Source organism: Capronia epimyces (genome assembly GCF_000585565.1).
Source record: "Capronia epimyces CBS 606.96 chromosome Unknown aczIQ-supercont1.4, whole genome shotgun sequence".
NCBI classification, from domain to species: Eukaryota; Fungi; Ascomycota; class Eurotiomycetes; order Chaetothyriales; family Herpotrichiellaceae; genus Capronia; species Capronia epimyces.
The window spans coordinates 3,582,661-3,610,598 of NW_006912907.1; the positions used below are offsets into that span (position 1 = coordinate 3,582,661).

The window sequence follows — 27,938 nt, forward strand, 5'->3', positions numbered from 1 at the left end:
TAGATAGCGTGGTTACAGTGCCGTGGAATGAACAGAGCTGTCAATTGTTGGGTGGTGATGGTGGTGAGGAGCATGTGCAAACTAGCTCGCAGCCTTGCGGAGGAGCCTAAGCCCCCAGGCGGCATGGGAAATTCTTAGCATGTTTGTCTCCGTCCTGTGACCTACCAACTTTCCCAGCTCAACTTTTACACCACCATCACATTCCAACTTTCATCCGCCGTCTCCTTCTACACAACTCCTTTGGTTGCGCTCATCTTCACCTGCTCACATCCTTCCGAAAATCCAACGTTAATCAAAGATGGACTACCAGAACCGTGCAGGTTCGAAGTTCGGCGGCGGAGGTGTCGCCTCGCACTCGGCCACGAATGCGGACCGGCGAGAACGTCTACGCAAATTAGCCCTCGAGACGATTGACCTCGACAAGGACCCCTACTTCTTCAAGAACCACGTGGGCTCTTTCGAGTGCCGCCTCTGTCTCACGGTCCACCAGAACGATGGCTCGTACCTCGCCCACACGCAGGGCCGGAAGCACCAGACGAACCTGGCGCGCCGCGCCGCGCGGGAGCAGAAGGAGATGCAGAAGGATGGGCAGATGGTAGGCGGCCCCGGGGGCATGATGGGCGTGCAAGTGCGCAAGAACGTGGTCAAGATCGGCCGGCCGGGCTATAAGATTACCAAGATCCGCGATCCCTTGACTCGTCAGGTCGGCCTGCTTTTCCAGCTGCTGTACCCGGAGATCGCGCCTGGCGTGCAGCCTCGCGTGCGGTTCATGAGCGCCTTTGAGCAAAAAGTTGAGGAGCCAGATCGTGATTACCAGTACCTGTTGGTCGCGGCCGAGCCGTACGAGACGTGTGGGTTCAAGTTGCAATCGCGCGAGGTCGATCGGCGTGAGGGTCGCTATTGGACTTGGTGGGATGGCGATGCGAAGGAGTTTTGGTGTCAGGTCCTTTTCAAGACAGAAAGAGATGAGCGGTACAGCAATGTCCCCGGTTTGGCGCCCGCGCCCGGCAAGAAGTGAAATATACAGGGAACACGGCAATATGGAGTTCAGAACGGAGACCAAAAACGGAAAAGCGCTCGAGGCCCCTGGCTACCAGACGAATGCTGGACAGAGGAGAGCGTGTCAAAGAATCGCTGATATCCTGAGCCCTCGGGAATCGGCCCATCCGACTTGGTTTGTCGAGCCAACACAACACTGCCTACGAGCGTTAGTCTGATGACAGCCCGATCATCGCGAATTCGGGGGATGATTTTGAACAAACCACAACTGGGCTGGGGAGTTCCTCTGGGCAGCAGGCCGACTATACATCTGCTACCAGGCCAATTTTCTAGCATGCAGTCTGACAATCACCTCGAATCAGACCCGCGTCTATGATCATCCGCCAGAGTCTAGCATTCGACGGAGAACCACCGCCGCTCACAGAAACTTCTCGGCCTGTCGCTCTTGAAGCAATACATCACACCCACTACCAAGAAATGCTGCAATGGAAAAACAGAAAAGGCTAGGCCTATGTCAATCAGACATACCATCAATTCCGGGGTCAGAACCGCTACCTGAGGGGGAGTTTTCGCCGTTATTCTTCCACTGCGGAATCCCAGCAGACAGCTAGGTAGTAATGAAGGAAACAAGTATGCACCGAGTATAAATCCGATGTCAACGGTCAACACCCCTTTCTCGATATTCTCGTAACCCAGACGCCGTCGCCATGTAGTTGAAATAGCAGTCGTAATTCAATACTTTACACCGCCAACCGATTTCCGAATTTCTCATTGTTGCGCCAGTTGTTCCTTGCCTCGCATCACCACATCGCCGTACTCTTTAAGACTGAAATCCCGGTCGACGATGTTGTCCCACGCACGCTGCATCTCGTCCTGGGCCTTTTTGCTCTTCCATCCCCAGCCTGGCCGTTCGTCTCGCTCGTTGCCTGGTGGCTGCGATGCGGCCGCTTCGTCCCGCTGAGCGTCGGGCCCAGCTGTCGGTGTTGATCTCGCCGCAGCCCTAGCGGCTGCAATGTTTGCTCCTACACGGGGATGGTCGTGTCCGTGTCCGTGTCCGTGTCCCCCCTTCGGGGCGGACGAAGCTGCAGCCGTGGCGCGAGTCGTCGGTGCGGAGCCCTCGTCGCTCTGGGAATGAGGTTGGGATTGCGGCGGGGACAGCTCGCCAGGTGCGGCGGCACTGATGGGGTTGTGTGTGGGTGGTGTTTGCGGATGGTCAATGATGCCCACGCCGACGCCGCCGCCGGCCTCAGGAGATAGGTTGTCGCCGTCCAAAGAGCCCTCGACTTCGGCATTGTCTTGGAGTATAGAAGACGTTGAGGATGTTGACGTCGTCATGGTTTCGTCGAGGTCCATGGCCACGGCTTAGACGTGGCACTGGAGGAACTAGTAGATGGTTTGAGTGGCACCGGAGGTACTAGTAGGTGGTTTGAAAGAGGCGACTACTGTACAGAGTCGTACCTGGGTAGTAAGTATGTAGATTGTTTGCGGCGTGTCGGTGTTTGCTGAATCCCTTGGGGTTTGTTGCTTTAGCCAGAGTTCAAATTCAAGTGCCTGTGAATGGAGAAGGATCTGAAGTGACCTGCGGTATCCTCAGCCTAAAGATATATGAAGCTTCCTGCATATGTACCTAGGATAGAATGAACGCCGGTGACTGCAGAGCGTCAGGTCGGGTTCCGCCAAGCATGATTGCGGGCGCAGGCAGCACAGCCTTGTGACTTGCGACTTCAGCCTTCCCCCACGATTGACGTCCCCCAGAGCTTGTCCCGCTCCAGACTTTCTTGTCCGTTCCATAGCAGACCTTACTCTATCTTACTCAACAACCATGGATCAAGTCGGGAACAAGCGTGGAAGTGATGACGACGACGATATATCACCCTCTCCCAAGCGTCGCCGCTCACAGCAAGTGTTGACACGCACGTCGAGCGGGAAACTGATCTTAAAGCCACGGGCTGCCTCAGACCGGTCAAACCCTTCCGACAGAGACCAACTCGTGCGGGTCGCCAAAGAAACATTATCCGTTCTACCTGGTCTCTTGATCACACGACCTGATGTGAACTCACACGGCTTTCTATGTGATGGGAAACAGGTTGACCGGCTTGATCAGTCATTCTGCCCCAGACTCCCCAAAACCAAGGTTCGGGTGATCAACTCCGACACCATCGAGGCAGCTTTGCAACTGCCCCGCCGTTCTTCGGAGAGACCAATCTGCGTGCTCAATATGGCAAACTCAATACGTGCTGGAGGTGGATTCCGCAAGGGTGCGCTGGCACAGGAGGAGGCGCTCTGCTACAGGTCGTCTCTCTCTTTCACTCTCAAGATGCGGCACTACCCCATCCCCGACAAAGCAAGCATCTATTCACCTACCGTTCTTGTCATCAGGGACAGCCTTGCCAATGGCCACGAGTTGCTCGACTGTCGAGATCCAAGTCAACTGCCTGTAATCAGTGTGGTCTCTGCGGCAGCCATCTACAAACCCGATACAAAGTTTGCAGCTGCGATCGCTGGGGATGTCTACGCCAGAGGAGACGACCGCAGCCTGATGCGGGAAAAGATGCGGATCGTACTTCGCACTGCCATCAGGAACAAACACCGCAAGATCGTGTTGGGTGCGTTCGGATGTGGGGCGTTTGAGAATCCGCTGAAGGAGGTTTGTACTCTCTGGGCAGCGGTGTTGAAGGAGCTCGAGTTTTCCGGCGGTTGGTGGGAGAAGGTTGTCTTTGCCGTGCTCAGCCGTCCTGGAGAGCCAAACTTCCCGGAGTTCCATCACGTCTTGGACGGGCTTGAGGTCTGAGGAGTGAGAATGGGAGGATGCCGCCAATCGGCTTTTGCTGTGACGAATGACTGCAATGAGCGTTCAAAAACAGGACTGTCAGGGCGATTCAGCTCTAGAGCGGCGTTATTTCTAGCAGAGCATACCCTGAAGTTGGCGGGAGGATTCGCAGCTGGAGTAGGGCCTGGACATGAGAACAGCGGTCGTAATCCATGAGATCTTGCCTTTCTGTCGAGATCAGTACGCTTTCGGCATTATCAAGGCTCTATTAATGGTACACAATGCGACATGCTGGGCATGTCTTCCTCGTATCATATCGTGTGGCCAAAGCAGCGTTTACGCGGCATCGGATGGGGTGCGTACAAGGTTCTCTGTAGACGTCCACGCCCACTTTCTGATTAGGAATCAGAGTGCGATGCTGAAGGAGACGAATTTGTATTGAGTCCCTTCTGAATGGCCAGCCTCGCGCTTTATCGCTATCGATAGCCGTGGAGCGGGACCAGCAGAAGAAAAGACGTCAATGCGGCTGCGGCGCAGATTCCGAAGACCGGCCTCCGAGGGGCTCCTAAGGCGCTGCCTACAATCGCCATCACCGTACATTAATAATTTCCAGAGACTGGCAAATCTCCCTCCAACAAACCCGCCATTTGCCTCAGACTTGATGTTTGCAGTCTTCTGATCTCACATTCCCCTGCCTAGAGCCAGCCGGTGTCAGGGACACACCAGCACAGACTGCCCGGCGCCCTTCCATTTTCCCTCCGGCCGCAGTCGCCACTTGCCGACCATGAGCGCGATCCTCAGCGCAGACGATCTCAACGATTTCATCTCGCCTGGGGTCGCCTGTATTAAACCCGTCGAGACCCTTCCGAAGCAGGAAGACTACAATCCCTACGAAGTGACCACCGAGGACAAAGTCCAGGCGCAAAACCCGGCACCTGCATCCATCTCTCTGACCGACTGCCTCGCATGTTCCGGCTGCGTTACCTCCGCGGAGGCGGTCCTGGTTTCCCTGCAGTCACATACCGAAGTGCTCAACACTCTTGACTCATACCCCTCTCTCGACGTCCGGCACCTGATTGTGCGCCGAGATGGAGATGGAGTTGTCAACGGTCACACGCCGCCACCTGCGCATGCGAAACTCTTTGTAGCCAGCGTGAGCCCGCAGGTCCGGGCAAGTCTGGCGGCGACATATGGCATCTCAGAAAGAAAAGCTGGATTTATGATTGAACAGTTTCTGAGCGGAACCCAGGGTTTGCGGATAGGAGGCCAGCACAAGAGTGGTTTTACTTATGTGGTCGACACAAATCAGTTAAGAGAAGCGTGTCTCGTGCTTGGGGCAGAGGAAGTGGCAGACTCGATTGCCGACAAGTCAAAGCCAAAGCCGGTCTTGACTTCGGCTTGTCCAGGCTGGATCTGCTATGCCGAGAAGACGCATCCTCATATTCTCCCGCACCTGTCGACTTTGAAATCTCCACAAGCACTCTCGGGCACTCTGTTGAAGTCGGTGCTGAGCAGGACGCTGGGGATCCATCCCTCACAGATCTGGCATTTGGCCATAATGCCGTGCTTTGACAAGAAACTCGAAGCCAGTCGAGAAGAACTTACGGACCGCTGGTGGCAGCCGCCGAATGCACCGGACACGTCGAGTTCGCCAGTCCGGGATGTCGACTGCGTTATCACCTCCCGTGAGCTGCTGTCTCTCGCCGATGCACGGGGTGTGCAGCTCTCTCAGCTACCATTACACCCGCTCCCTCCCTCCGACCGTGCTCCTTTCCCCGACTCAAAGATCGCCACTTTCCTTTTCCCAAAGTCGAGGCGGACAACTGAACAGAACCCGACCGCTGGTTCTTCAGGTGGCTATCTCTATCATATCATGGCCACCGAGCAGGCCAATCATCCTGGCAGCACGATCACGGTGCAACGTGGCCGCAACACCGACGTAATGGAGTTTCTGCTGCTTTCGGCCTCCGGTGATACTTTAATGAAGTGTGCGAGGTACTACGGCTTCCGAAACATCCAGAACCTGGTCCGAAAACTCAAACCGGCGAAGCAATCAAGACTTCCCGGAGCCGCAAGACGCGCCGCTACATCTGCAAGTAGTGCAAACGATCACGCATACGTCGAAGTCATGGCCTGCCCCGGCGGATGTACGAATGGTGGTGGACAAATCAAAGTTGAAGACGTCGTTGCCATCTTACCCCAGACGCGGGGCGAGGAAGTGACAGACACGACCAGTCCCCAGAGCCAGAAGGAATGGCTGAGGAGAGTTGACGAAGCTTATTACTCTGCCGATTCGGAGGAGGATCTCGACGACTGTGACGGAGATAGGGTTATGATGAATGGCCTTGCAAGCACTAACGGTGACCACCCTCCAGACGCCGGCAAGCCCATTGTCAATGGCATTGATGTCCCGGACGTGCGGGATTTCTTATGCCACTGGGCCAGCTTGGTAGGCGTGCCTTTGGAGAAACTGGCACACACCACATTCCGCCAGGTCGAGAGCGACGTAGGCAAGAACAAGGCGAACGGCAAGCTAAGTGATACAGAACGCATTGCAAAGATTGCGGGCTTGAGCGGCGGTGGCTGGTAGATTGTCACAACCCCATTGGTAGATGGTGGGAACGAAGCGACTAGGAACCTTTGCATTGGGACGGACTCGGTTTTGGAGTTGGCATACCCGGTGGGGTTCACATGGCAAGCGATATAGATCGATACCCAGCATTGTGTTGGATGTGGTGCGAATGAATGAAATGTCCTCACCCAGTACCCATTTCAACCCTCACCGTGCACCAGCCTTGTCACGTGCAATGCTGCATGCCTGGCAATGGAGCCTTGCTGGATCCGGCCTAGTCCCGTGTCTCGCATCTGCTTCATATGTCGCTTGCCGCCGTCGCCGAGTCTCAGACAGACACTCTGCCACACCAACGGTCTCATGTCCCATCGCCACAGGAGATGCTCGGTCGCTCTGGACAGAAGCAGCATCTGACACAATGGCCGTGGCCGTCTTGTCCTGTCGATCGACCTCCCCAGCCATGCTCGTATGATCTGATATTCATTGCTGACCCATTTCATCTCCCCCGCGTGCCGTGACCTGGCACCCCCTAGGGGGTTCGTGCACTCCTCGAACACATCCATCCATCAATGTCACGTTTCCTCCTGGAAATCATGCGATCCTGGGGATGGCAATGGTTGGCAAGACCGCGCCATCACGTCATGAGGTCGAGAAAGAGGCCGGTCGCTGCGGCACACGATATGTGATGAGCGAGGATGTATGGATGCAGGGATGCCGGGCGCTTGTCACACGAAACCAGCCCTCAGGGTCGAGGTCAGCCGGGCGCTTGTCACACGAAACCAACCCTCAGGGTCGAAGTCAGCCGCCCGGCCATGGGGATTGTACGGATCCGGAGTACGGATACTGTAGCAGGCGCCGCTCCAAACACATGCCATATCAACTAACGAGCCTTGAATTTGGTCCGGACTTGTCACTGCGCCAGTCCCTCGACCTGGTATGGTCCATTACTGCGCGCATACGGAGCACTCATGGTATTCTCCCCTCGAGGGTCTGAGGCTCCTCCGTGCGGACGTACCTGGTTAGGTCTGAGACCCATTTCGCCAATCTCTCATCTATTTGTTCCTTTTGATCTCTTCTTGCCAGGCGGGTCTTTCTCTTTTGTCTTGTCTTCTCTTCCCTTCCCGGCTGGCGTTCCTCCTCTTTTTGTTTCGTCACTGCTATCGCAAAGTTGAACTGACCAGATCCGCTCCTTTCCCACTGTCGGTTCCTCGTTTCCTTCTTTCAACTGCGGCGCTGGCGCTGGGCGCTGGACGCTACCCATTCATCGCCCCTTCGATTCTTTTGCTCGTGTCGGGATCGAACCAGATCGTTGGATCGTTGACAATCGTCCCAAGAACAAGAACAAGAACTTCTTGTCCGTCCTGTCGCCCGTCCCACCACTACCGTCGAACAGATTCTTCTGCCTTGACTTCGACTTCGATTAGCTCCGACGCCGATCGGAACAGTCGCGCCCAATCTTGATCTTGATCTCTTTCTCCCATCGGATCGGGCGATGCAGTCTCGAGTCGTGCAGGTTCTTCTTCTCATTCTGTCATTCGTCCTGGCGCTGTTCCTGCTCATAGCATCGTCGAAATATGCGAGCTGGGCCAAGGGAATGACGGTGGCCACGGGAAGTTGGCTGTAAGTTATCCCCTCGACGAATCTATCCCCCTATACAATCACGATGGAGACGAGAGGCGAATCAAACCCCCCTACTCAATCCTGATGGAGACGAGAGGCGAATCAAACCTCCCTACTCAATCACGATGGAGACTAACATTAACTGAAAAATTTAGTCCGTTGGTCTTCTATGTCGGTACCATCCCGCTAGTTTCTCTGGTCTACACCACCGTCCACCTTGCCGCCCTGCAGTTCAACGGCCTTCCTGTGCCACCGTACGCGGACCCCGAGAATCATGGCGGTGGTGGCGACGACGACGGCAAATCCAGTCCTCCCCGCGACGCACCCTACGACACAGACGACGGCGTGAAGAGCACCATGTTCATCCTGGGCATATCAGTCCTGCATCTGGTAGCATGGCTTGCCCAGTCCATCCTCTGCACGTCATGCGAACTCGCGCCCGTCCTCGCCGGCACGGAAGGCCGCGTGCCGCGGTGGTGTCCGCAGTCTCGATTCAAAGATACCGGCCAGCCAGGCCTCGCGGGGATGCTCGGCACCCTGGCCACCGTCAAGGATTTTTTGCAGTGGGCCATGGTCCTCCTGACCATCTTGTTGCTCGAGTGCGCTCGCCGCGAGTACGTGCGAGCCGCGCGCGCGAAGCACGCTGTCGTCCACGCCGCCGGTGCTGGCGTCGACTTTGGCGGGCCGAGTCGAGGCTTCGGCGTGCCAGTGCCAGACTGGAAGACGCCTGGCGTGGCGGTAGAGTTGAGCACCATCACCATCAGCGGGCCGGAGTCGGGGCAGGGGCTGGGGCAGGGGACGGGGCCGAGGCCTTTCGGTCTAGATCCGCATGGTCGGCGTCCGCAAGAACCGCCTCAGCAGCCTGGGCCTGTTCGAGACGATGAATCGCGGCAGACTGGTCGGGGGAGGACTCAACCTGGACCTGAACCACACCAACAGCCTAAGCCCTCTCTCCGGCGAACACCGACTCAAACCCAACCCCAAATCCAAGTCCCAGGTCAAGTCCCGGGTCAAGTCTCAGGTCAAGTCCCAGGTCGGAAACGACTACCTCCCCTCTTGCCTATCGCGCCAGTGGCGACGGGCAGTCGGGACAACAACTACGGTAATAATGACGCGGAGATGGGAATAGGCACAGGCACAGGCACAGGCACAGGGCTGAAGAGAACCGGCACGCTGAATTACATGTACGAGTCAAGGGTATGACTATGACCATTATGTAGCAGACTTTACTTTTTCCTGCAAGCGGGTATCCAGGATACAAGATAGTGCAAATCCCAGATCAATCAGATCAATCAATAGTGCCTATGAGGGTGTCTACCGTCCTCGCAGACCGCGAATGCCGCGACTGGAAACCACGTCCATGACATATCGATGTAGGCATGACTTATCGAAGTAGGTAATTCAAAGACAAGGTCAGAAGCTTCCTCGGGGAGGGAATTCCACAAGCCCTTAGGTCTGAATGAAGTATTAGCCTCTCGCAAATGGCCAGAGACACAGCAACAAGTCCCACACAACCTCTAGCTAAGAGAACCTCTGGATGGTGTAGAGGACCACACAAATAGGAGACGAGGCGAAAAGGAAAAGGAGAAGAACAAAACAAAGGCACCGGTCAAGACCAACAACACATGCTCAAGCGTCAGTGATCGCTGATCTTCTAGATCCTCTGAAGCCAAAAATGACTTTTGGATGGTGGGTAGAGGTCGAGTTCAAATAATACACGTCGAGTGTCGAACGGAGCATCACCTCCAGTGATGGCCGGCTGCCGCCGTCTGGCCTGCTGGAGGCTCTATTGGTACCTCTGTCTTAGGCGGAAGCGTGAGTTTGGGAACTGCAGAATCAAAAGTCAGTCACGATCAGAGTCATACCAGATGGCTATCGAAATCCGTCGACTTACTGCTCATTCCATACCCATCGGTCTTGCCGTCGGGATCGCGGTTGTCGATTTCAACTCTGATGGCCACGTTCAAGCCGCCTTCGAGAGGCCCTTCATTACTTATCCCGCTTGCCGCTGGGTGTTGAGTGCCGGCGCCCTCCTCACCAATGTGTAAGGGGCCGTGCCCATCTAGCTCACCGTGCGGACGACTTTTCCCAGTCGCTCCCGTGGTCGAGACCGTCGCAGCCTCGGTGACGCCATTGCTCGGTTGAGCGGCACCGTTGGTCCGGTGCTCTGGGATCTCTGTGATGCACGCATAATTACGACTAGGCATGGTGGCATGGTTGGACTCGGCGCTTTTCATCTGACCTCCTGGTTGCTTATCAAACAGGTTCAGGAGGGTTTCGTCGGTGTTCCCGTCTCGTAGATGGTGGATTTTGTTCCGTCTCGCCAACAAATTCGCCACGGCTTTTGGTGGAGGTTTGTTTGTGATTGCCGAGGAGATGATGTTGGCCATATAGCGAGGATCTTCGAGAGCGTTCATGTTGTCGGCCGGAGTGGAATAGAAGCGACCTAAGGCGGCCAGATGAACGTCGCCACCCAATATGGTGACTCGGACAGAAAACTCGGCCGCCAGTTTCTGGAGCCTAACGATGAGCTCACGTCGCTCAGTTTTGTGATGGCGCGCCGTGTAGTGATCGTCCAGGTCATCCAGAAGATCCACTCCACCGTCAAAACTGTTGAAAAAGCCACCTGCAAAGCCAAAGCGCCGGTTGAGCAGGCGGATGGGCGCGATGATGGGAGAGGTCAAAATGTTCTCTAGCCATGCCAGCCTAGGGTATGCAATAGGCACGCCCAAAAGTAGAATTAAGTGCTTGATTTCCCCTTGCGCAGCCTTGAACTCGGCTTGCAGCCTTTCGAAAATCATGTCGTACGTTTCAGGGTAGTTGACCTGCTTGCGTGTGCGTTCTGTTCGGGCATCAATGCCGCAAAAGGCTATCCGTCGGCCTAGCCGCATGTACAGACTACGCGACCTCTCTTCCACATAGGGACCTGGACGCTTACCCACAATCCAGCTCGGATCGTCTGCCGGTGTCTTATACACGTAGGTGTTTTGGAGTTGGCGGGGGTCCGCGCCGGCAGTTCCATCCGCGCCAGCTTCCATGGTCGTTGGTGAATCGGTCGTGAAGGTCGAGACGGGTGGAGCGGTGTGGTGCTGGAACAAACAGTAGTATTTGAAAGCGACGCCGCCAATGCCGCGGAACACCGGGCATCGCATGAAATGGTCAGTGTAGGAGCCAAATCCATCTATGATGTCGTGGTCATCCCAGATGTTGATCTGGGGGATTTGACTATTCGCTGTTGCGAAAGGTTCGGTGCTGTACCACTGCCGATAGTTGTTGTAGTAAAACTCGTCGCATCGAACTCGAAGATCTTGCCCGAATGGGTAGTCTCTTCTCTTTCTGGGGTTGGCAATTGACGTCCACTCCTTTAGCGGCCCGCTGACTCGGACTGAATCATTGTAGATCTGATCTCCTCCACCGATCATGACGTGAAAAGGGCGCTGTCGATGGGTTCGCACCACATCGTTCCATAAAGCCGGACCTAGGACCAACCAAGTCAGCGCTTACGCAGCGTGTCCAGTCTGGTTGATATACCGACCTGACCAAAAGTCTTCATCCGTTCCTACCGAGAACCCATTGCACGAGTGAAACATTATGCGCATGGATTCCGTTGCAGCAGGAACAACGAACTCCCTCGAAGGGTCTTTGCTGACGCCGGTGGGGAAGTTCACATTTGGTATCGTGTATTGCCATTTTGCTTCGGCTTCCGCCAGCGGGACTCGAAGTGTGAAACGCCAAAAAGTCTTTTCCGGGTCCGAATACAACTTCAGACCACCCAGAACCTGCGCCGGAGAACTTGTAACTTTTCCGCTTCCATCCCATGCACCCAAAGATTTCAATTCAAGGGAAGGAATATTCAGCCCCGGTTTCGTGACGAGGAGGACGGAGCCGTGCCAAAACACCTGGTGGTCTTCCTCACTCATACGCTGATAGTTTATGAGAGGACCACAAAGGACATCAAAGTAGGGACTCGAGTCGGTAACATTGGGGCCAGTTCCGTAGCCGTCTTGAAGCGCTGACCCATGCTGATGTTCTGTTCGGGTTTGCGTCAATAGGAGGACATGAATGTTGGCGTAAGGCACATACCTTCCACTTGAGCCATGTTTCTATTGATTCGTGTATTTCAGTATTCCCAGCCAGTTCAAGACCTTGCGGTAGAGGTCGTGACCCGCTGTTCTGAGCTGAGGAGTCCAGCGGACGGCCTGGCGTGCACCGAGGAGAGGTAGAGGAGGAGGATGTCACGAAGCTAAACAGAAGCAATGCCAATGAAACGAAATTAGTAGTACAGGGAGAAGAACACAAGATAATTAGAGAAGTTCAGCTTGGTAACCCCGTAGGAGTCTGGCTCGCGTTTACGGATACAGAGTACTCCGTACCTACAGTTATGTAGGTAGCTATAGCCCAGGCATGATGATGATTGATGATGCCAAGCGCAGGCAACGCGGCGCGCTGGGGGCGATGGCCATATAGATGGGAGCTATAGGCTCTCTAGGCTGTTATTAGGGCGCTGCTGAGGTCTTGGAGCCCGCCCGAGCACCCTCCAAGATACAACTCGTTTAAGTGTCTATGTTCAAGCCGCAGTCCACAGACGCCTGAGGCCTCAGCCCCATGATCGACGGGACGATCCGCCAGTAAATTGCAGCTCTGCGCCTAAGGGCTCCCCCGTCCTCCCTGCTTTCAGCTCCCATCATCCCGTACAGCCCGTCTCCCATTTGCTCTAGCCACCGTGGCTGGGTCCGGATGAGGACTTCAGCCACGATGGTGCGTGCCGTGTCTCCGAAGTGATCAAGGATCTGGAACCCAGCGGCTTCGGGGAACACGCCAGGCATTCTCGTTTATACAATTGACATAACATATTCTTCGAGCACGTCCGGCTCCCGCTACGCCAAACGCGATGCATTACAGTCCATCAAACCCATTCCCAACCATCATTCTTTGTCGTCCTTAGGCTGAGGATCGCCAATTCCATGTTCGTAAATGGCAAACAGCGTGTCACTCTCCGGCAAGCATGGACTGTCATAGATCTTGCAGATTCGAGTCTCGCCCCGACCCTTCTTCAAGCTCAGTCTGGTGGTACTTGCATGAGCAATGATGTTGCCGCCAATTGGTTTCTTTGGGTCGGGATTGTACATGGAGCTTGGTCCGCCGTCCACCTGCGCGACGACTTGATTGGTAATGACAACCGCAATACCGAACTCGTCGGCCAATCTCTGAAGCGTCCGCAGGAATTTGGCCATGTGTGACTGTCTCGACGACAACTCGCCTCTTCCATTGTAGTCTGTTCGATATAGGGAGGTGGCGGAGTCAACAATGAGCAGGGAGAATCGGGTCTCGCACATCATCTGGGATGCTTGCTGAAGCAGTTGTAGTTGATGCTCCGAGTTATAAGCTCGAGCATAAGCCACGTTGTCCAGAACCTCCTCTCCTTCGAGACCATAACGATTCGCTACCGACAGCAGCCGGACAGGTCGAAACGTACCCTCCGTATCAATGTAGAGACATTTTCCTTCCCCTCCTCCCATGTCAAAAGGCAGCTGACATGTAACAGCCAGTGTGTGGCATATCTGACTCTTCCCGGTTCGGAATTCTCCAAATATCTCGGTGATAGACCCAGTTTCGACACCTCCTCCTAGAAGCCGATCGAGGTTCTTGGAGCCAGTGGTAATGGAGATAAGGTCACTTCGTCGCGCATGCATCTCTGTTGCCGTGGTAAAGCCCATCGGGACAAGTTTCATCGCTGCGTCGGGTCAGTTGACAAACGAAGATGACATGAAGCATGAGTCTCACCTTCGTTCAAGAGTTTGCTTGCCTTGGCTTCTGAAATGCCCTTGATTTGTTCCAGTTGTCGACGAGGTCTGTATGACACGGGTTAGATCGTCACTGCAACGTATGACTGGCTGTCGTACGTGTATGCAATTGATTCCACCGTGTGGAAACCACCTTCGATAACCAACTTGATATCTCGGTCCGTCAGTCCCGAAACACCCTACAATATGTGAGTACTTGAGTTTCGTCTGTCAGGCCGCCGAACTACTTACGACCAGTTGAGCCACCGGGATGGGGGCACCAGGGCCACCAGGCATCTCCTCGTAGTCCTCATGGGGGGTATCGGCACTCTCTATCTGAGTCATGATGACCTCTGAGCACTTGAATGGGAAATAGAACGTCTATCCGGGCAGACGGTAGGAGACTGAGGGTTCAGTAAGAGGCGATGGACTCGTTTAGGCAATGAAGGGCGAAGACTGTCAAACGGTGGCGGGTGGGCGCGTTCTGAAAATGAGACGCGTCTAGAGAAGAGCTGTTTCCGTTTTGTGCCTAGCCTGGTCGCGGTATCACGTGTCCAGATTATCACGCGTTCGCATCCAACAACAAAACTTCTCCATCAAGATTGATATTGCTCACCGTCTTGACGCCTTGAGTTAAGACTATGGAAGAATTAAGTGTTGCCAATGCCGCTACTACAATCCGAATCGCCCATACCCGAGCACAGCCCCGGTCATCTCAAGGCAACACCAAGACCGATAGTGGTACATCTGGAGCCCCTATCTCGTCAGCCCTGCAGAGAGAGCATCCACCAGATCATGTGAATATCCCAACCTGAAGTGCTCTGTTCCCATTCCATTTTGATGACCGGGTGATTGAACCTTTCCAGCTGATACCGCTTTTGTCTGTTCCCCATGGATACCAATCAGCACTCTGTCGCCCCCGAAACCATGCGGCCAGTTTATGATATGCTCTCTGTCTCCCAAGAACCTGCCAATACCCGGCCTCCCCTTCCTTTCAGTCTATTACTCGTACCACATGCTCCATAAACTCCGCATCATCCAACAATCGTGCCATGTCCGCCTCGGTCATCTGGATGACGACTTCAAGATAATCCTTGCGCTTATCGTATGGGAGAATAATGCACGAGCCAGGATCTTTGGACCATGGCTTGCGAATCCAGTCTGGTTGGCCAAGACCCATCTCGAATGTGGCCTCATAGCATGGCAGTTTCTCCCAGCTTGTGACATACATGTCGGCGCCATTAGCCCGGTCCATGTTGCTGGCTTGGAGATCTCGAACGTCAATTCGAGGATCCGGATATCTTGCCAGCGCAATTGCCTGTCGGATGTAAGGCTCGTCAACATTGTCGATCCCCTTCCGGATCGCGAGGGCTGTCTGAGCCATGGAAGGCATGCTGGTGTCCGTCAGATGGCAAAACGGCAGCCGGACTGAAGCAAAATCAATGGCTGCCCCAAAGTAGGATTCTGGAAGTGGTTTCTTGAGTCTGTTCCTGATGTTGATTGGAATAAGCAGTTTGGAAGATGTTACTGGTAGCTCTTGCGACAATGACGGGATTCTGGCTTTTGTCATGCTTTGCCAGATAAGTGCTTGTAGCACGTCGTTTGCCGTCACAAAGTTACCATCGACGTGCTTGTCCACCGCCGCCCTCAATTTAGTCAGCTGGCTTAATGAGAAAGCAATCACACATCCACGACCTCGAGGCGTGACACGGCCGGGTACCTTCGATGCTGTCTCGACGGCTTTACTCTTCAGCTGTCGATCGTTGATCTGGTTCGCAAAACTGTATGATAGCTGTTGTCGGACCACACTTTTGTGGTGGGCAAAAGCCTCTAGCCTCATGGACAATCTTGGAGTCTCATGGCCCCTGGTATCCAAGTGACGGTCGAATGCAAAGTCGTCGGTCAGCACACTCCCTGAAATCAACAAGCCAATGCCAGTGCCGTCGGAAATGCAATGATGGAGATAGACCGAGACGATGAGACCGCCTTCCACCACATTTGCCTGCATTCGAAATACCGGGGCTCTTTCTTCATCAGCGGACTCCCCGAGTGCAGAAACGAGGTCCGGCCTGATGATACTAGGTGGTAGACCCATCTGGTTGAGCTCGTCATATGTGTATGGGACTTCTTCACGTGTCAAATGGCGTACATTGACCCCGGGGTAGTGCAAGAAGCTGTCGTCTGAGAATTGAATTTCCACTGCACCAACTTGGCTGCCGGGGTCCTTGACCGCCACCACGAAACCGCTGAGGTAGGGTTTTGCGTCGACTAATTTCCGGGTAAAGTTGTTCAGCCGTGCCACGATCTCTGGGAGCATGGTTGCGTCTGCAACTCGGTACGCTAGGCAAATTCGAATGTACGAGCGCGGCATACAGTGCTCGATACTTGACAAGTGGATGGTGTGGTGTGATCCAGGGTTGTGGCAGAGACCGAGGGGAGGGCCGGTTCTCCGGTCTGATCTGAGAGCAGTGGCATCGCTACCAGCTGGAAGCCCATCATCTCCGTCCTCCTCCTTTTGAGTATGATGGAGGCCATATTCGCAGTGTTCGAAGGAATCTGCGGAAGGAGTGGCCCTGCCAGGGCTAGTTAATGGATCAGGTTCGCCTGATGAAACGGACATTGAACTGGTTCCGATTTTGTGGGTGTTTCCCTTGGGCCAGATCAGCTAAAGTTGGGTGAGCATTGGAGCACAAGGGTTATCGGGATGAACACGGACACTGTGGGACAGGGCAAGTTCAAGATCAAGCATCGAGTTTCCCTGCTCGCGTATGGATTGTGGCCAACTTGACGAGTGAGCATTATGATGGAGCACGAGCATGGTGGTGGCTGCTTATATATCCCTCCAGAGGCGTCCCTGCTTGATGGTGAATGGTTGCAATGGTGCAATGGTGCAATGAGTCCTTTCTGGCAGTGACAGTGAGCCGCAGAGTCTACCGTTGGGTGCCGTGACTGTACCTGCCTCGCTCAAGTGGAATGTTGGCCTCACCTGGGTGAATGTCAAAGCACTCAGGACACCGACACCCTCGACCTTTGGGCAGCAGAAGGTACCGGTTTTGTACTTTGTCATACAAAATGCCGTTGAACATCACAAAGGACACCGGTCCAGTCGGTCAAGGTGACGGGCAAGCCAATTAGATCTCAGCAGGCTCTTAACTTATCGAGTCTTCCAAACGCATCATGACAGCGAAGCATGCAAGAAAGAGTCAGACGTTGGCTGCACTGCAGTTGCCTGGCCGGGCAGCCGAGAGAACAAGGATGAGTGAAACTAGATACGAGACCAGCAGAGGACCCGAAACAAGGTGAGGGCAGCAGCTCTTAGATGAAGGGCGAGAAAATGGTTGCCTTTCCTCACGGCACCTTGCTTTCTGTGGGGTCTGAGATGTTGCTGGATATTGCCGTCTTCGCTCCTTCGCTGCAAAACTCATGTGGCTTGCTATAACTGTTTGCTTAGCGGCGCCGATTTGAGAGAGGTGCGTGTTGTGCCAGCTCGTGAACGTAAAAGCGGGAAATCCCAGTCGAGGGATACGTAGAGACGGCCAAGCCGGGCACTGATCTCCATATCTCATCGCAGCCTGCGACACTAACCCCTGCAAGGCGAGCGATTGAGCGGAGGTGGACGATGCATGCGCCTACGCTGTGTCACCTCGCCACTTTGTCGACCGTTGGCAGTCAGCCTCGCTCGCACGTCTCTTATTTGACCGATGTGTTGGAGATTCTTCAAGTGGCGAACACACCTGGCCAGGTGTGGTGCGTCGACGGAGCATGTCTGACAAATGGGCTCACAGTATTTCCAGGCCGGCCAGGAGTAGTATCAGCCAGGGCAACGTGAGGCAAGGAGTATGCGCCATGACTATGGGGTCAGCTGAGCAACACTGACAGAAGCGGTCGAGCTCCGGCACACTGGCGGCCGCAGCAATGGTGCAGGCACGAGGGAGGACGGAGACTGCTCACAGTCACTGAAAGGTTGAAAGAGGAACCAATGCAGCCAATGGACCGGGATTGAGGAGGACAAGCGAACCAAACTGCTCGACATCGTGCACTACTGCACGGTGAGGAGGGTGTCTGGGCTATGTGGGAGAGGGAGTTCTCAGGGCCGAGAGGGTCGCAAAATGGAATAGTCGGAGCCGGGGTACCATGGATGGCACAGCGGTGATGGACGTAAAATGACTGCAATCCCTTGATTATCGCGCCGGTTTCATTGGCTTTCCTCCATGTCTCGCTTCATGGTAGAGCCTCTTCTTGGTGTGGACTGATGACCTGAGGACGCTGAACTTGAAGAGATTGGGTGAAAGCCGAACAGGACGGCGTTATCTTCCTACCTTTGACGACATAATCAAGCTGTGTCCCGACATTCGACTTGATCGACTTGGGGGAGTAGACGAACCCTGGAGGATTTTCCGACACTAGTGCCGTGGTAGACGCCGAAACAGGGGTATGGTTAGCTGCCTGGAGCGCCTGGCCACACCAAATCTTAATGATGAAATGGCGAAGACGAAGATAATGCAGAGGCCGCACACAAAACCTGTCCAGGAAGGTCTTCAAGGGCCAGTATGATCGACCACCCCGACTTTACTGGCGGTAGCCAGGGTAGATGAAGAAAGAGGGAAAGGTGATCCTAGGGTGCGATCGACAAATCCTGCTGTTCGTTCCACCGTGTCTCTAGAGTAGCATAGCTCGCTGGGCCAGCAGCGCACGCCGTTCGACGGGGAACTTGCATCCCCGGCTGGGTTGGTCTAGTTTCACACCATCCACCTGTCCCTTGACAAGGGCCACGTCGAAATGGTTGGACATGACTAGTAGTCAGCATTCCCCCAGCCACGTTGGAAATTACAGACCTCTCTGGTAGAGCTGTCTGGCATCTGTCCACGGCCCTGATCCGTCCCTCAAAGGTTATATTCGCACATGAAAAAATGTCTTACGGGGTGAGCTTTGTGGGTTAAACATGGGCGCTCTGTAACTCTCTGTTGACTTCGTCTTTTCTCGGTCTGCCATCTGCCATTCGATGAGTTGCACAGGTCATGCTGCGACGATCCCCATTCCTGACTCGACCGCTGACTGGGGCAGAATCTTCGAGTCTGAGAGCCTTCATGCAGACATCCCGCGGACCTTCGATGAGGAACCCGACTCGTGCTTGTAGACCCACCTAGAGACATGTTGGCTTGAAATCTGCGCGTCATCACTTTGACAACTCAGGGCCACAAAAAGAGTCCTGCGATGTTCTTTGTTGGCCCTTGGTCGGTCGGTCGGTCGAGATCTTCCTGGTCAGTGAGCAGAAAGAAAAGCCACGAAGCAGCAGTAGAGCTGGCCACGATCGACTCCTTGGTGGTCAACTGTCTGGTCGTGCTCTAGCAACGATGACTTCGTGATGGCCCCTAGAGCGAGCGCTGTCTATGACGCAGCTGCTGCATATTGTCGCGTGGTCGCTTTCAATCCTCCAGCGCCCAAACTAGATGCGATTGCATGTTTGTCAGTCATGATTCCGCCGCATGGAGTTCCATATGACCGTGACTTCCATCTGTGATACTCGGTCACGTCTTGGCCTACGCGGGATACAATGAGACGATGTCCCAAGGCCAGAGGACTCCAGCGTTCCAAAGTCGACACCCGTCTGAGGCTTCTCCACAAGCGACAGCGATCTCGCCTCCCTGATGAGGGTACCCCTGGATCTCCGGGTCATGATCGACAACAGAGACCGTCTCCTCAACTCTTGCCATTCCTGTCTGTCCTTTTGCTCGGGGGAGGAGACCGGGGGGCAGGGGCACTATTCAAGGCTGTGGCGGATTTGGTGGCAGTCTACCCCCGACTGTTCAAGGCGAAGGGGGCCCAAATAAGGTGGTGATTGGCCGAGACTGGCTGCCTGCCGCAAGCTGTCCGAGATGGAGAGTAGAGGCACATCCGTAGTAACAAGGGGGCAAGACTGCTGCATCCGACGTTTTGCTTTTCTCGCTCTCACTGTCGCAAGGGTTGTACTACTAGTAGTAGTAGTACTGAGGAGATGAAAGAGCCAAGAAATGTGACTGCGGAAGAGGCCCAATGGCTTTCATCCACGACTACGACTTTTGTCGCCTTTCATCCTGCGGACATGGAGTGTCGACATGGCCCGTCTGCTGGCACACGGGGCACATGGGGTAGGATGGACTGCATTGTCGCAGTTTCCAGGAGAGGCAGGTTCGCCGGCCGCACTCACTGCACAGCAACAACTCCTGACCTCCGGCTTGATCTAAACGCTGACAATCAACCACACCACCTACCACCTGCACTTGCCACGCCCTCCCCGCTCTCCCACTGCAAGGTCAGCTCCCAATTCCTCGATTGCTGTTCGGTGTTCACTTCCTTGTCCCAGCATCCGCCTTCGTCGCCATGTTCTCTCCTCCATGTCTCTCCGTGCCGGCGTCTGCCTTGACCTAGATGTCAAGGCTCCAACCCCATTGGGTTGGCTTCTCAGCCAGACCACTTGGTCCTAAAATGATTCGACGATGACCCTTGCACGGCAGCATGTTCTTCTGGCCGCATTTACAGCCTTCATCGCGTGGGGGCTTGCCGTTCGTTCCTTTCCCGTCCTGCGTTTCCTGGGGTACGCCTTCTCACTCGGATGCCTCGTCCCCGTATTCCTTCTGGTCGCAGCCACTTCGACCATCACCAGGTCACGAGCAAGATACCAGTACGACCGCTCTCTTGCTGCATACTCTCCCGCATTCCTTGTCCCTCAGCGATGGCGGGCAGAAGTCTCGATCGTGGAGGCCTCTCGGCAGTACCAACCCCTTCCGCTGTTCGACCAATCCTTCGTTGTCTCACAGGCCCTTGACACCTTGATTGGTCTTACTTTGAGGGACTTTGTGTCCTCATGGTACCAGAATATATCGACAAGCCCAGTATTTGTCAATGAGGTGGACAGAAATATCCGGGCCGCCCTAGCGGAGGTCAGAGATCGCATCCTCAGGGAGGACATGGTCAACATGCTCGTGTCCAGAATCGTGCCCATCCTGTCAGCGCACCTACGGGACTATGACAAAGCTGAGCGGGCTGTCCGAGGTCGCAGCCTGAATCGTAGCGTCACCGAGTCGGAAGAGCTTGAGCTGGCAATTGCAGCGAAATACAAGGATGGGAAACTGCACCCGGCCGCGTCTCTTGCCTTCCCCGACACTAAGACAATCCAGCAAGACCACCTGCGCAAGATTCTGGTCCGCATTCTTCCATATCTCCTGCCACCAGCCATGATGGCTAGCCGCACCACTTTGGTATTGGTCAAGGAACTCATTGCCTGTGCTGTGCTGTTCCCAATCATGCAGCTTCTTGCAGACCCAGATACATGGAATCAAATTGTGGAATCTTATGGGCGAACCACTCTACACGACCGGAAGACCGTCCGAAGGATGCGGGCCGCTCTGGATCAGCACGCTTCCCCGATACCTAAAGGGAAAAGTAATCAGGAACTACCGCGTCTTGCACCGAACGACAGCGAACGTGCATTTGAGCGATTTGTCAGAGCCATACGCAAGACTAAGAGCTTGTCTGATGCTCGGAGGTTTCGCAGTTCAATAGTCAGTCAGATACAGCGCGAGAGCATGGTCGAGGGCCAGGACCCGGTCTACCTACGGCGGTTAGAAATGGCAAAGCGTGTGCTTGACCAAAAGATTGCAAAGCTCAGCTCCATGAGACCGGTACCACAGGTGATTCCCCTGAATCCCGAGTCACGGGCCCAGCACACCGGACAGCCTCGTGACTGGACGTTGGTGGAAATCATGCACACCGCAGCAGGGCTGTCGTACTTCATGGAGTATATGGATCGGCTGCAAAAGACATCTTTGGTCCAGTTCTGGGTAGTGGTAGATGGGTTTCGAAATCCTCTTGAGGACGATTTTGGTGACGAGCTAAATCCTCAACAGACTTGGACAGATGCTGATCGAATGGACATCGCACAAATCAGTGAAACGTACATGTCAAAGCCCGAACTAAACATGCCGCAGGAGTCCAAGGACGCCATCAGGGCATTTCTCATTGCTGGTCGGAATGCGACGCCACAGCAATATAGAGCGGCCCGGACAGCCATCCTTTCCGGTCAATCCGCTGTACTGGAGGAGTTGGAGACACGCTACCTTCCACACTTTCGAAAGTCGGATCTCTATTTCAAGTTTCTTACTTCTGTGGAGGTGGCGGCGATGCGTCCTGGTCCCCAAAATCCGAGCGATGTTGCAGAACTTGCTGAAACATCTCCGATGATTGCCTCCAAACCCGCAATCCAGGCCTCTGCGATGACGCGAACGAACTCCCAGCCTGCTTTCCGCACCAAAGATTTAAGACGAGCCGCAATATCTTCGTCAGATGTTCGCAGCCTCGCATCATCAAAGCTCTTCGACGATTCCGATTCCGAACCGGTAAAGCGTTCCGGAAATATCGGACCGCTATTCGACGACGGTTATGAAACTGATCCATTGGCAAATTCAACTCATAGCTTAGGCCAAGAGTCACAGAATGGCGACTCAGCTGAACAGCGTCGAGTGATCGAGAATATGGAAGCGGCCATGAATAACATCATGACCGATAGTCCAATGGAAGAGAGTATGAGCTACGATGATGATGCGCTATTCGGATCTCCAGTATCGGCGTCTCAATCTTCCAGGAACATAGACTCTCCCCGAGGATCTCTGGATTTCCAAAGTACTGACAACGCAAGCAGACCGAAACCCAGTCTTGCAACTTTGGGCCTTGTTAACACCTCGTCTCGCATTGGAGTGTTCTCGGATAACGATCTCTTTCCGGATGAGGAGAAATTTCCCGAAGATGAGTACATAGATGAGGATGAAGGGAAAGAAAACGATGCGGAAGAAGATGAGATCCACGAAGCGGCACCAGGGGATCTCGGGCTCGCAGAGGCAATAAGTGCGCTTACCAACGACATTGAACGACTGGTTTCGCAAGAATCGGTAGTGGACGCATTGACCCGAAAAGCCGAGTTGACAAACAACGTCGCCGAACTACGAATCCTCGCCAAATCAAGATCGAGTCTTCAAAGAGAGATCCGGCGGAAGGAGCTGCAACGCCAACAATACATTGTACAGGAGAGTGACAACAGCTTATACGGCCGGTCAAGTATCTCGATCAAGTCAGTGGTGGCAGGAAAGGAGGAGGATGGCCGAGAGTTCGCCTTGTATGTCATCGAAGTTCACAGACAGGCTGGAGATCAGATTCCTGCTGCCGTCTGGGCAATCCCGCGGCGATATTCAGAGTTTCATGATTTGCACCAAAAGTTACGTCGCCGATATCCCTCTACAAGAAGTCTTGAATTTCCTCGGCGTCGAGTTGTAATGAAGCTTCAGAAACAATTTCTTCAGAACCGCCGGCTTGCGTTGGAGCGGTACCTACAGCAATTGCTCCAAATGCCGGATGTCTGTCGAAGCCGCGAATTGAGGTCGTTCCTATCGCAACAAAGCGTCATATCTCCCCACAACACGAGTAATGCGTCGGACGCTCAGGATATTGTGACACGTATCTACAATTCTGTCACCGAAGGCATGGATGATTTTCTGGGCAATGTCTCGGTGCTCGACCAACTCACGGTAGCGGGTCAGAATCTGATTTCGGCCGCTACCAACCAGCTTGGGATCAGTCAAGGGGACGTTGTTACCATGGAACCTGGTCCCGTGGCGGAGGCGGAAGCCGAATTGTCGGCCTTCGAAGACAAGGAGTTGGAGCCATTTGTCAAGCCCATTTGCGATTTGTTTCTGGAGACATTTGAGCTCAATCGGGGGAACAATTGGCTCCGTGGTCGTGCGGTCATTGTGGTCCTGCACCAATTGCTTGGGGGTACAATCGAACGTAAAGTCCGGGACCTCGCCAAAGGTTTTACTCAAGAGGAATCGCTGCTCAAATATATTGAGATGGTCAAAGAAGCAATGTGGCCCAGTGGTGGCAAGCTGCGGGATGGCAAGCCACGGACCGTGTCAGAGAAGAAGAAGTCTAAAGAGGAGGCATCCATGATGTTGGCGATACTCATCCCAGATTTGGCAGCCAATGTCGTGGGTCGAACAAATGCCCAAGCAGCAGCTCGAAGATTGTCGGCGACAATGAACAATGCCCGACTTAATCAACATCTTGTCTTCACAATCCTGGACGAGGTTGTTGGGGTACTGTTCGGTCCTAACAAAGGGTGATCAGGACGGATCTTCGAGTTGACCTTGGTTGACCCGTAGCCGAGATGGAAAGGGATGACACATCTGTCCGTGTGGCGCAAGGCGGTCTGGGTGTGTTTGGAATTGTCCATGGTACGCCCCTTTCCACAGAGCATAGGTATGGGGTTAGCTGCGTTGGGTTGGATGTTGTACCACTCCCGGGGTGGATTTCGTTCCGGACTGGGTTCGTTTCTTGAGCCCCAAGTTATACGACATGAGACATTCGGACAAGGTCAAGCATCCCAGGAGTTGAAGTATGTTGATTCCAGCGCGTTTCATGTCACCTCTATTCAAGATGAAACAGTATGTAACCTGCATGCCGAAGGAGCTGCATGCGGTGGTTCTGCTACGTCAAGCCCAGTCGCGTTACTGTATCTGACGCTATAGTCGTAGAGATACCTAGTAACTAAAAGAGGGAGAACGGAGGTGTTTTATGCTTTTGTAATCAGAAGGATACCTCAGTCCCGCCCGTCTCGGCTATCTCGTAGCTCTGGCGACGACACCTTTGACACCGTCAACACCACGACTCAAGATGCGCCAGACCACCTCCTTCAGGCGGTTGTTACCGTTCCTGGCAGCAAAGACTACGGCCCAGAGCGCCACGACCAGACCGAACAACTTGGACGCGCGGGCGAAGCGGGCCTTAGCCAGTCCCTTGCGGGTGTACTTTGCGTCCCAGTGGCGCCAGCGCGGGAAGGCGCACCGCAGGGTGAAGTCGACTTGGGTCCAGGGGTAGACGGTCGAATTCCAGCCCGTGGGACTATTATACCAGGACTTGCAGCCGCCGGAGAGGAAGACGCTGTCTTTAAGCGTGTTCTGTATGTCGGCGGTCCATTTGCGTTCGGCGGACTCTTTGACTTCGTAGGTGTCGACGTCGCCGCGCAGGATGGGTCCGATGAAGTTGAGGCTGTAGTTGACCATGTTCTCGCTAGCCAGGATGACGCTGCTGTGGCCCGTGGCGGTGTTGGGGCCGAAGATGATGAAGAAGTTGGGGAAGCCGTCCATGGCGGTGCCTAAATATGCCTGCGCGCCGCCGCGCTCGTCCCAGGTCTTGTACAGACTGCGGCCATTCCGGCCCGTCACGTCGAGCGGGTGCAGCCACTGGTTGGTCTCGTAGCCGTTGGCCATGATGATCACGTCGGCCGCGACATTGCGGGCTTCCGTTGGCACTTGGGAGTCTGTCTTCGACAGCGGCGGATAGTGTCTTCCTGGACCTAAGGTGACGGAACGTGGCTGGACGGCCGTGATGGGCAGAGTGGTGAGTTCCACGTTGGGGCTCTGGAGGCTTTCGAACCAGCCTTCGTCGACCACGCGCCGTTTGCAAAACACTTCGTAGTCCGGCGTCAGGATCTCGTGGTATTCGGCCGGCACCTTTTTGCGGAGGTAGGCGAGGAGTTGCTCGCCCTTCCTTTTCCGCTGCTCACGGGCGGCGTCGGTCGGCGAAAACAGAGTGACGAACTCTAATTCCATCATTCCAAAAGTGAATTTGCGCAGGGCGTTCTGAAACCCCGGGATGCGTTGGCTCAACCAGGGAATCCATTTCGCGTAGAACTCTCGGGCGGGTGGTTCGAGAAACTCAACCACCCACGGCGGACTGCGCATCAGTTGAGTAACATGCTTTGCCCCGTATTCCGGCTTGATGATCTCCGGCACCACTTGGCCCGCACTGCAGCCCGTCCCTATGACAATGACTTCCTTTCCCTGTAGGTTGAGGTCAGGCTTCCAGCGGGCCGTGTGTACGATTTCCCCTGCGAATGTCTCAATCCCGGGCACCTCGAGCGGAGGTTTCGGTTCGACCAAGCCTCCCACTGCGCTGACCACGATCTTTGCACGCACCGTTTCGACGCGCAGCACTGTGCTTTCAACTCCTTTTTCCTTCTCCAGTGCTTGTCGTTCCGAGGTGGGCAGGTCGCCGACGCCAGGAGCGAGATGTTCCAGGAGGACTTCCCACTCATTGTCTTCATCGATCCAGCGCACGCTCTTGACCGAAGTCTCCAGTTGGATCTTATCGAGGATTTCGAATTTCTCACACACGCCGTAGAGGTAGCGGACGATCTCCTCGCCGGATGGGAACAGAGACGTCCAATTCGGGTTCTGTGCGAATGAGTACGAGTACAAGATGGCCGGTCTAGAGAGACAATTAGATCAACCTTTCAGAGGGGACAGTTTGGTGAGGGTACCTACACATCGCAAGCAATGCCAGGATAGTGATTTATGTACCAGGTGCCTCCCAACGCCGAGTTTCTCTCGAAAATGCGGAATTGATCGAATCCTAGAACCTGTCGTAGTCTGCACCCCATGGCGATACCCGACTCGCCGGCTCCTATGATGAGGACGGGATAGTAGGTATAGGCAGATTTGTCGGAGCCTCCAACCCGGCGAATCCGGTCAACTCTGGCCGTCATTGTGGGCACGTAGGTAGTAGGTGGATGGTGAGCTGTGTGACGGTGTTAGACAAACAACTGAGAATATATGTGTATAGTAGGTTGAAGGGAGACAGAGAGAGGGAGCCGAGGGTACTGTATGTGTACGTACCACGGGCCTACAACTCAGAGTCCAGTCTGGCACTGTACCCCACAGAGTCTGCCTAGGGATCTACCAAACCGGCTTAGGGGCCTGATGGAGGGGTGGAACAGGGCCTAAGGACACCTAAGGACGCCTAGGGGGGCCTGGGGCGCCTGAAGATCGGAGCCTAAGTAAGCCCAAGCCCGGAGATCCAATTGGATGGAGCACTCACTGTTACGGCCGTTTCGGCTTGGTTACCCCTTTGGGATGTATCTGCCAGACTTCAACCTTCATGCATCCGTCCACCATCGTTCCTCATGCTCGTGCTGTCCAAGTTCTGAGCCTGAGCCTGAGCCTGAGCCTGAGCCAAGCTCTAAACCTGCAGATACAGGCAAATGCGATGCCTCTCCCACCGAACAAAGGGCGTCGCTGCTCTTAGCCAAGCGCTCTCTTCCGCTTGTCCCGTACGACAACTCCAACTCCATCTATCGCACCGCCAGTTTGGAACTTCACAGGCCCGAAACAAGTCCCTTCAAGCGATCCCGCTCCTCACATCATGGAACGCAGATATTTTTCACGAGAAGGCCTACTTGCCGGCTCTCCCAGCTCGTCTGCCACGATCGACGGCCTCCATCCCACCCGCCTGTCGAAAATGGTTCATCCACGACGGTGACATCGATTTCAACCTGACTTCAGCCCAAAGAGACAATGGAGATGGACTCACGACCCATGTCCAAGTCCCGCGGTCCTCTGAGCTTCGCTCGTCCTTCTGGAGCGAGCACGAAACGACCATTGTGCCTCTGGAACTGACGTCCAAAACTCCATCTGCCTCGCTCCTATCCGTCAACGACACGGAGCTCGCGCACGGGATCCAAAACCACAACGTCGACGGGACATTCCACCGTGTCGAGGCACCCTTGAAACTCCTCTTGACCTATCTCTCCAATCCGATGTCTCCTGGCAGCAAATCGCTCAGGGAGCCATCGCATTCCATCTACCTCGCACAATGTGAAATCTCATCCCTACCGTTGGCGTTACAACGTGACATCCCCACTCCTCGTCTCCTCGAACCCCAACGTTCCATCAGAGGCGACGTCTACTCCTCGAGTCTCTGGCTAGGTCGTCCACCGACCTACACACCACTCCACCGCGACCCGAACCCGAACCTATTTCTGCAACTTGCCGGCCGAAAGGTCATGCGCCTGCTTCCCCCCGAAATAGGGGACGCGGTGTTCGCCGACATTCAGCGCCAACTGCCGTCGACCCGGGCGTCAGCGTCGTCGGCCATCAGGGGCGAGGAGATGATGGCGGGTCCGGAAAAGACACTTCTCCACGACGCCGTGTGGTTGGATGAGGCCAGAAATCGCTACCGGGAAGTCATTGAGAACTATGAGTTTGAAGCTGAGCTCGAACTGGGCGACGGCCTGTTCATCCCGAAAGGGTGGTGGCATAGTGTCAAGGGCGTTGGTGAGGGTGTTACGGCAAGTGTGAATTGGTGGTTTCGCTAGAATGCCGAGGAG

The 27,938-nt window shown here is 54.7% G+C and overlaps 11 protein-coding genes across 11 annotated transcripts; 6 read left to right on the top strand and 5 right to left on the bottom strand.

Annotated features, from left to right (window-relative positions):
• Window positions 1–298: 298 nt before the first annotated feature.
• A1O3_05946 (uncharacterized protein) lies at window positions 299–1,018 on the top strand (the record flags this gene model as incomplete). The annotated part of the gene is made up of 1 exon (XM_007736066.1): window positions 299–1,018. The coding sequence occupies one exon, from the start codon at window positions 299–301 to the stop codon at window positions 1,016–1,018; it is 720 nt and encodes a 239-aa protein (XP_007734256.1).
• A 749-nt stretch (window positions 1,019–1,767) lies between these two features.
• Window positions 1,768–2,352, bottom strand: A1O3_05947 (uncharacterized protein; the record flags this gene model as incomplete). The annotated part of the gene is made up of 1 exon (XM_007736067.1): window positions 1,768–2,352. One exon carries the CDS (start codon window positions 2,350–2,352, stop codon window positions 1,768–1,770), a length of 585 nt encoding a protein of 194 aa, XP_007734257.1.
• A 469-nt stretch (window positions 2,353–2,821) lies between these two features.
• Window positions 2,822–3,790, top strand: A1O3_05948 (uncharacterized protein; the record flags this gene model as incomplete). The annotated part of the gene is made up of 1 exon (XM_007736068.1): window positions 2,822–3,790. The coding sequence occupies one exon, from the start codon at window positions 2,822–2,824 to the stop codon at window positions 3,788–3,790; it is 969 nt and encodes a 322-aa protein (XP_007734258.1).
• Window positions 3,791–4,553: 763 nt separating this feature from the next.
• Window positions 4,554–6,359, top strand: A1O3_05949 (ferredoxin hydrogenase; the record flags this gene model as incomplete). The annotated part of the gene is made up of 1 exon (XM_007736069.1): window positions 4,554–6,359. The coding sequence occupies one exon, from the start codon at window positions 4,554–4,556 to the stop codon at window positions 6,357–6,359; it is 1,806 nt and encodes a 601-aa protein (XP_007734259.1).
• A 1,474-nt stretch (window positions 6,360–7,833) lies between these two features.
• On the top strand, window positions 7,834–9,164 carry A1O3_05950 (uncharacterized protein; the record flags this gene model as incomplete). Its single annotated transcript, XM_007736070.1, has 2 exons — window positions 7,834–7,961; window positions 8,117–9,164. 2 exons carry the CDS (start codon window positions 7,834–7,836, stop codon window positions 9,162–9,164), a joined length of 1,176 nt encoding a protein of 391 aa, XP_007734260.1.
• A 656-nt stretch (window positions 9,165–9,820) lies between these two features.
• On the bottom strand, window positions 9,821–12,060 carry A1O3_05951 (uncharacterized protein; the record flags this gene model as incomplete). Its single annotated transcript, XM_007736071.1, has 3 exons — window positions 9,821–11,439; window positions 11,497–11,991; window positions 12,045–12,060. The coding sequence occupies 3 exons, from the start codon at window positions 12,058–12,060 to the stop codon at window positions 9,821–9,823; spliced, it is 2,130 nt and encodes a 709-aa protein (XP_007734261.1).
• An 826-nt stretch (window positions 12,061–12,886) lies between these two features.
• A1O3_05952 (DNA repair protein rhp51) lies at window positions 12,887–14,089 on the bottom strand (the record flags this gene model as incomplete). Its single annotated transcript, XM_007736072.1, has 4 exons — window positions 12,887–13,695; window positions 13,746–13,813; window positions 13,865–13,944; window positions 13,997–14,089. The coding sequence occupies 4 exons, from the start codon at window positions 14,087–14,089 to the stop codon at window positions 12,887–12,889; spliced, it is 1,050 nt and encodes a 349-aa protein (XP_007734262.1).
• A 649-nt stretch (window positions 14,090–14,738) lies between these two features.
• On the bottom strand, window positions 14,739–16,061 carry A1O3_05953 (uncharacterized protein; the record flags this gene model as incomplete). Its single annotated transcript, XM_007736073.1, has 1 exon — window positions 14,739–16,061. The coding sequence occupies one exon, from the start codon at window positions 16,059–16,061 to the stop codon at window positions 14,739–14,741; it is 1,323 nt and encodes a 440-aa protein (XP_007734263.1).
• A 4,159-nt stretch (window positions 16,062–20,220) lies between these two features.
• On the top strand, window positions 20,221–23,895 carry A1O3_05954 (uncharacterized protein; the record flags this gene model as incomplete). Its single annotated transcript, XM_007736074.1, has 1 exon — window positions 20,221–23,895. The coding sequence occupies one exon, from the start codon at window positions 20,221–20,223 to the stop codon at window positions 23,893–23,895; it is 3,675 nt and encodes a 1,224-aa protein (XP_007734264.1).
• A 495-nt stretch (window positions 23,896–24,390) lies between these two features.
• On the bottom strand, window positions 24,391–26,318 carry A1O3_05955 (uncharacterized protein; the record flags this gene model as incomplete). Its single annotated transcript, XM_007736075.1, has 2 exons — window positions 24,391–26,041; window positions 26,098–26,318. The coding sequence occupies 2 exons, from the start codon at window positions 26,316–26,318 to the stop codon at window positions 24,391–24,393; spliced, it is 1,872 nt and encodes a 623-aa protein (XP_007734265.1).
• Window positions 26,319–26,813: 495 nt separating this feature from the next.
• On the top strand, window positions 26,814–27,926 carry A1O3_05956 (uncharacterized protein; the record flags this gene model as incomplete). Its single annotated transcript, XM_007736076.1, has 1 exon — window positions 26,814–27,926. One exon carries the CDS (start codon window positions 26,814–26,816, stop codon window positions 27,924–27,926), a length of 1,113 nt encoding a protein of 370 aa, XP_007734266.1.
• Window positions 27,927–27,938: the final 12 nt, after the last annotated feature.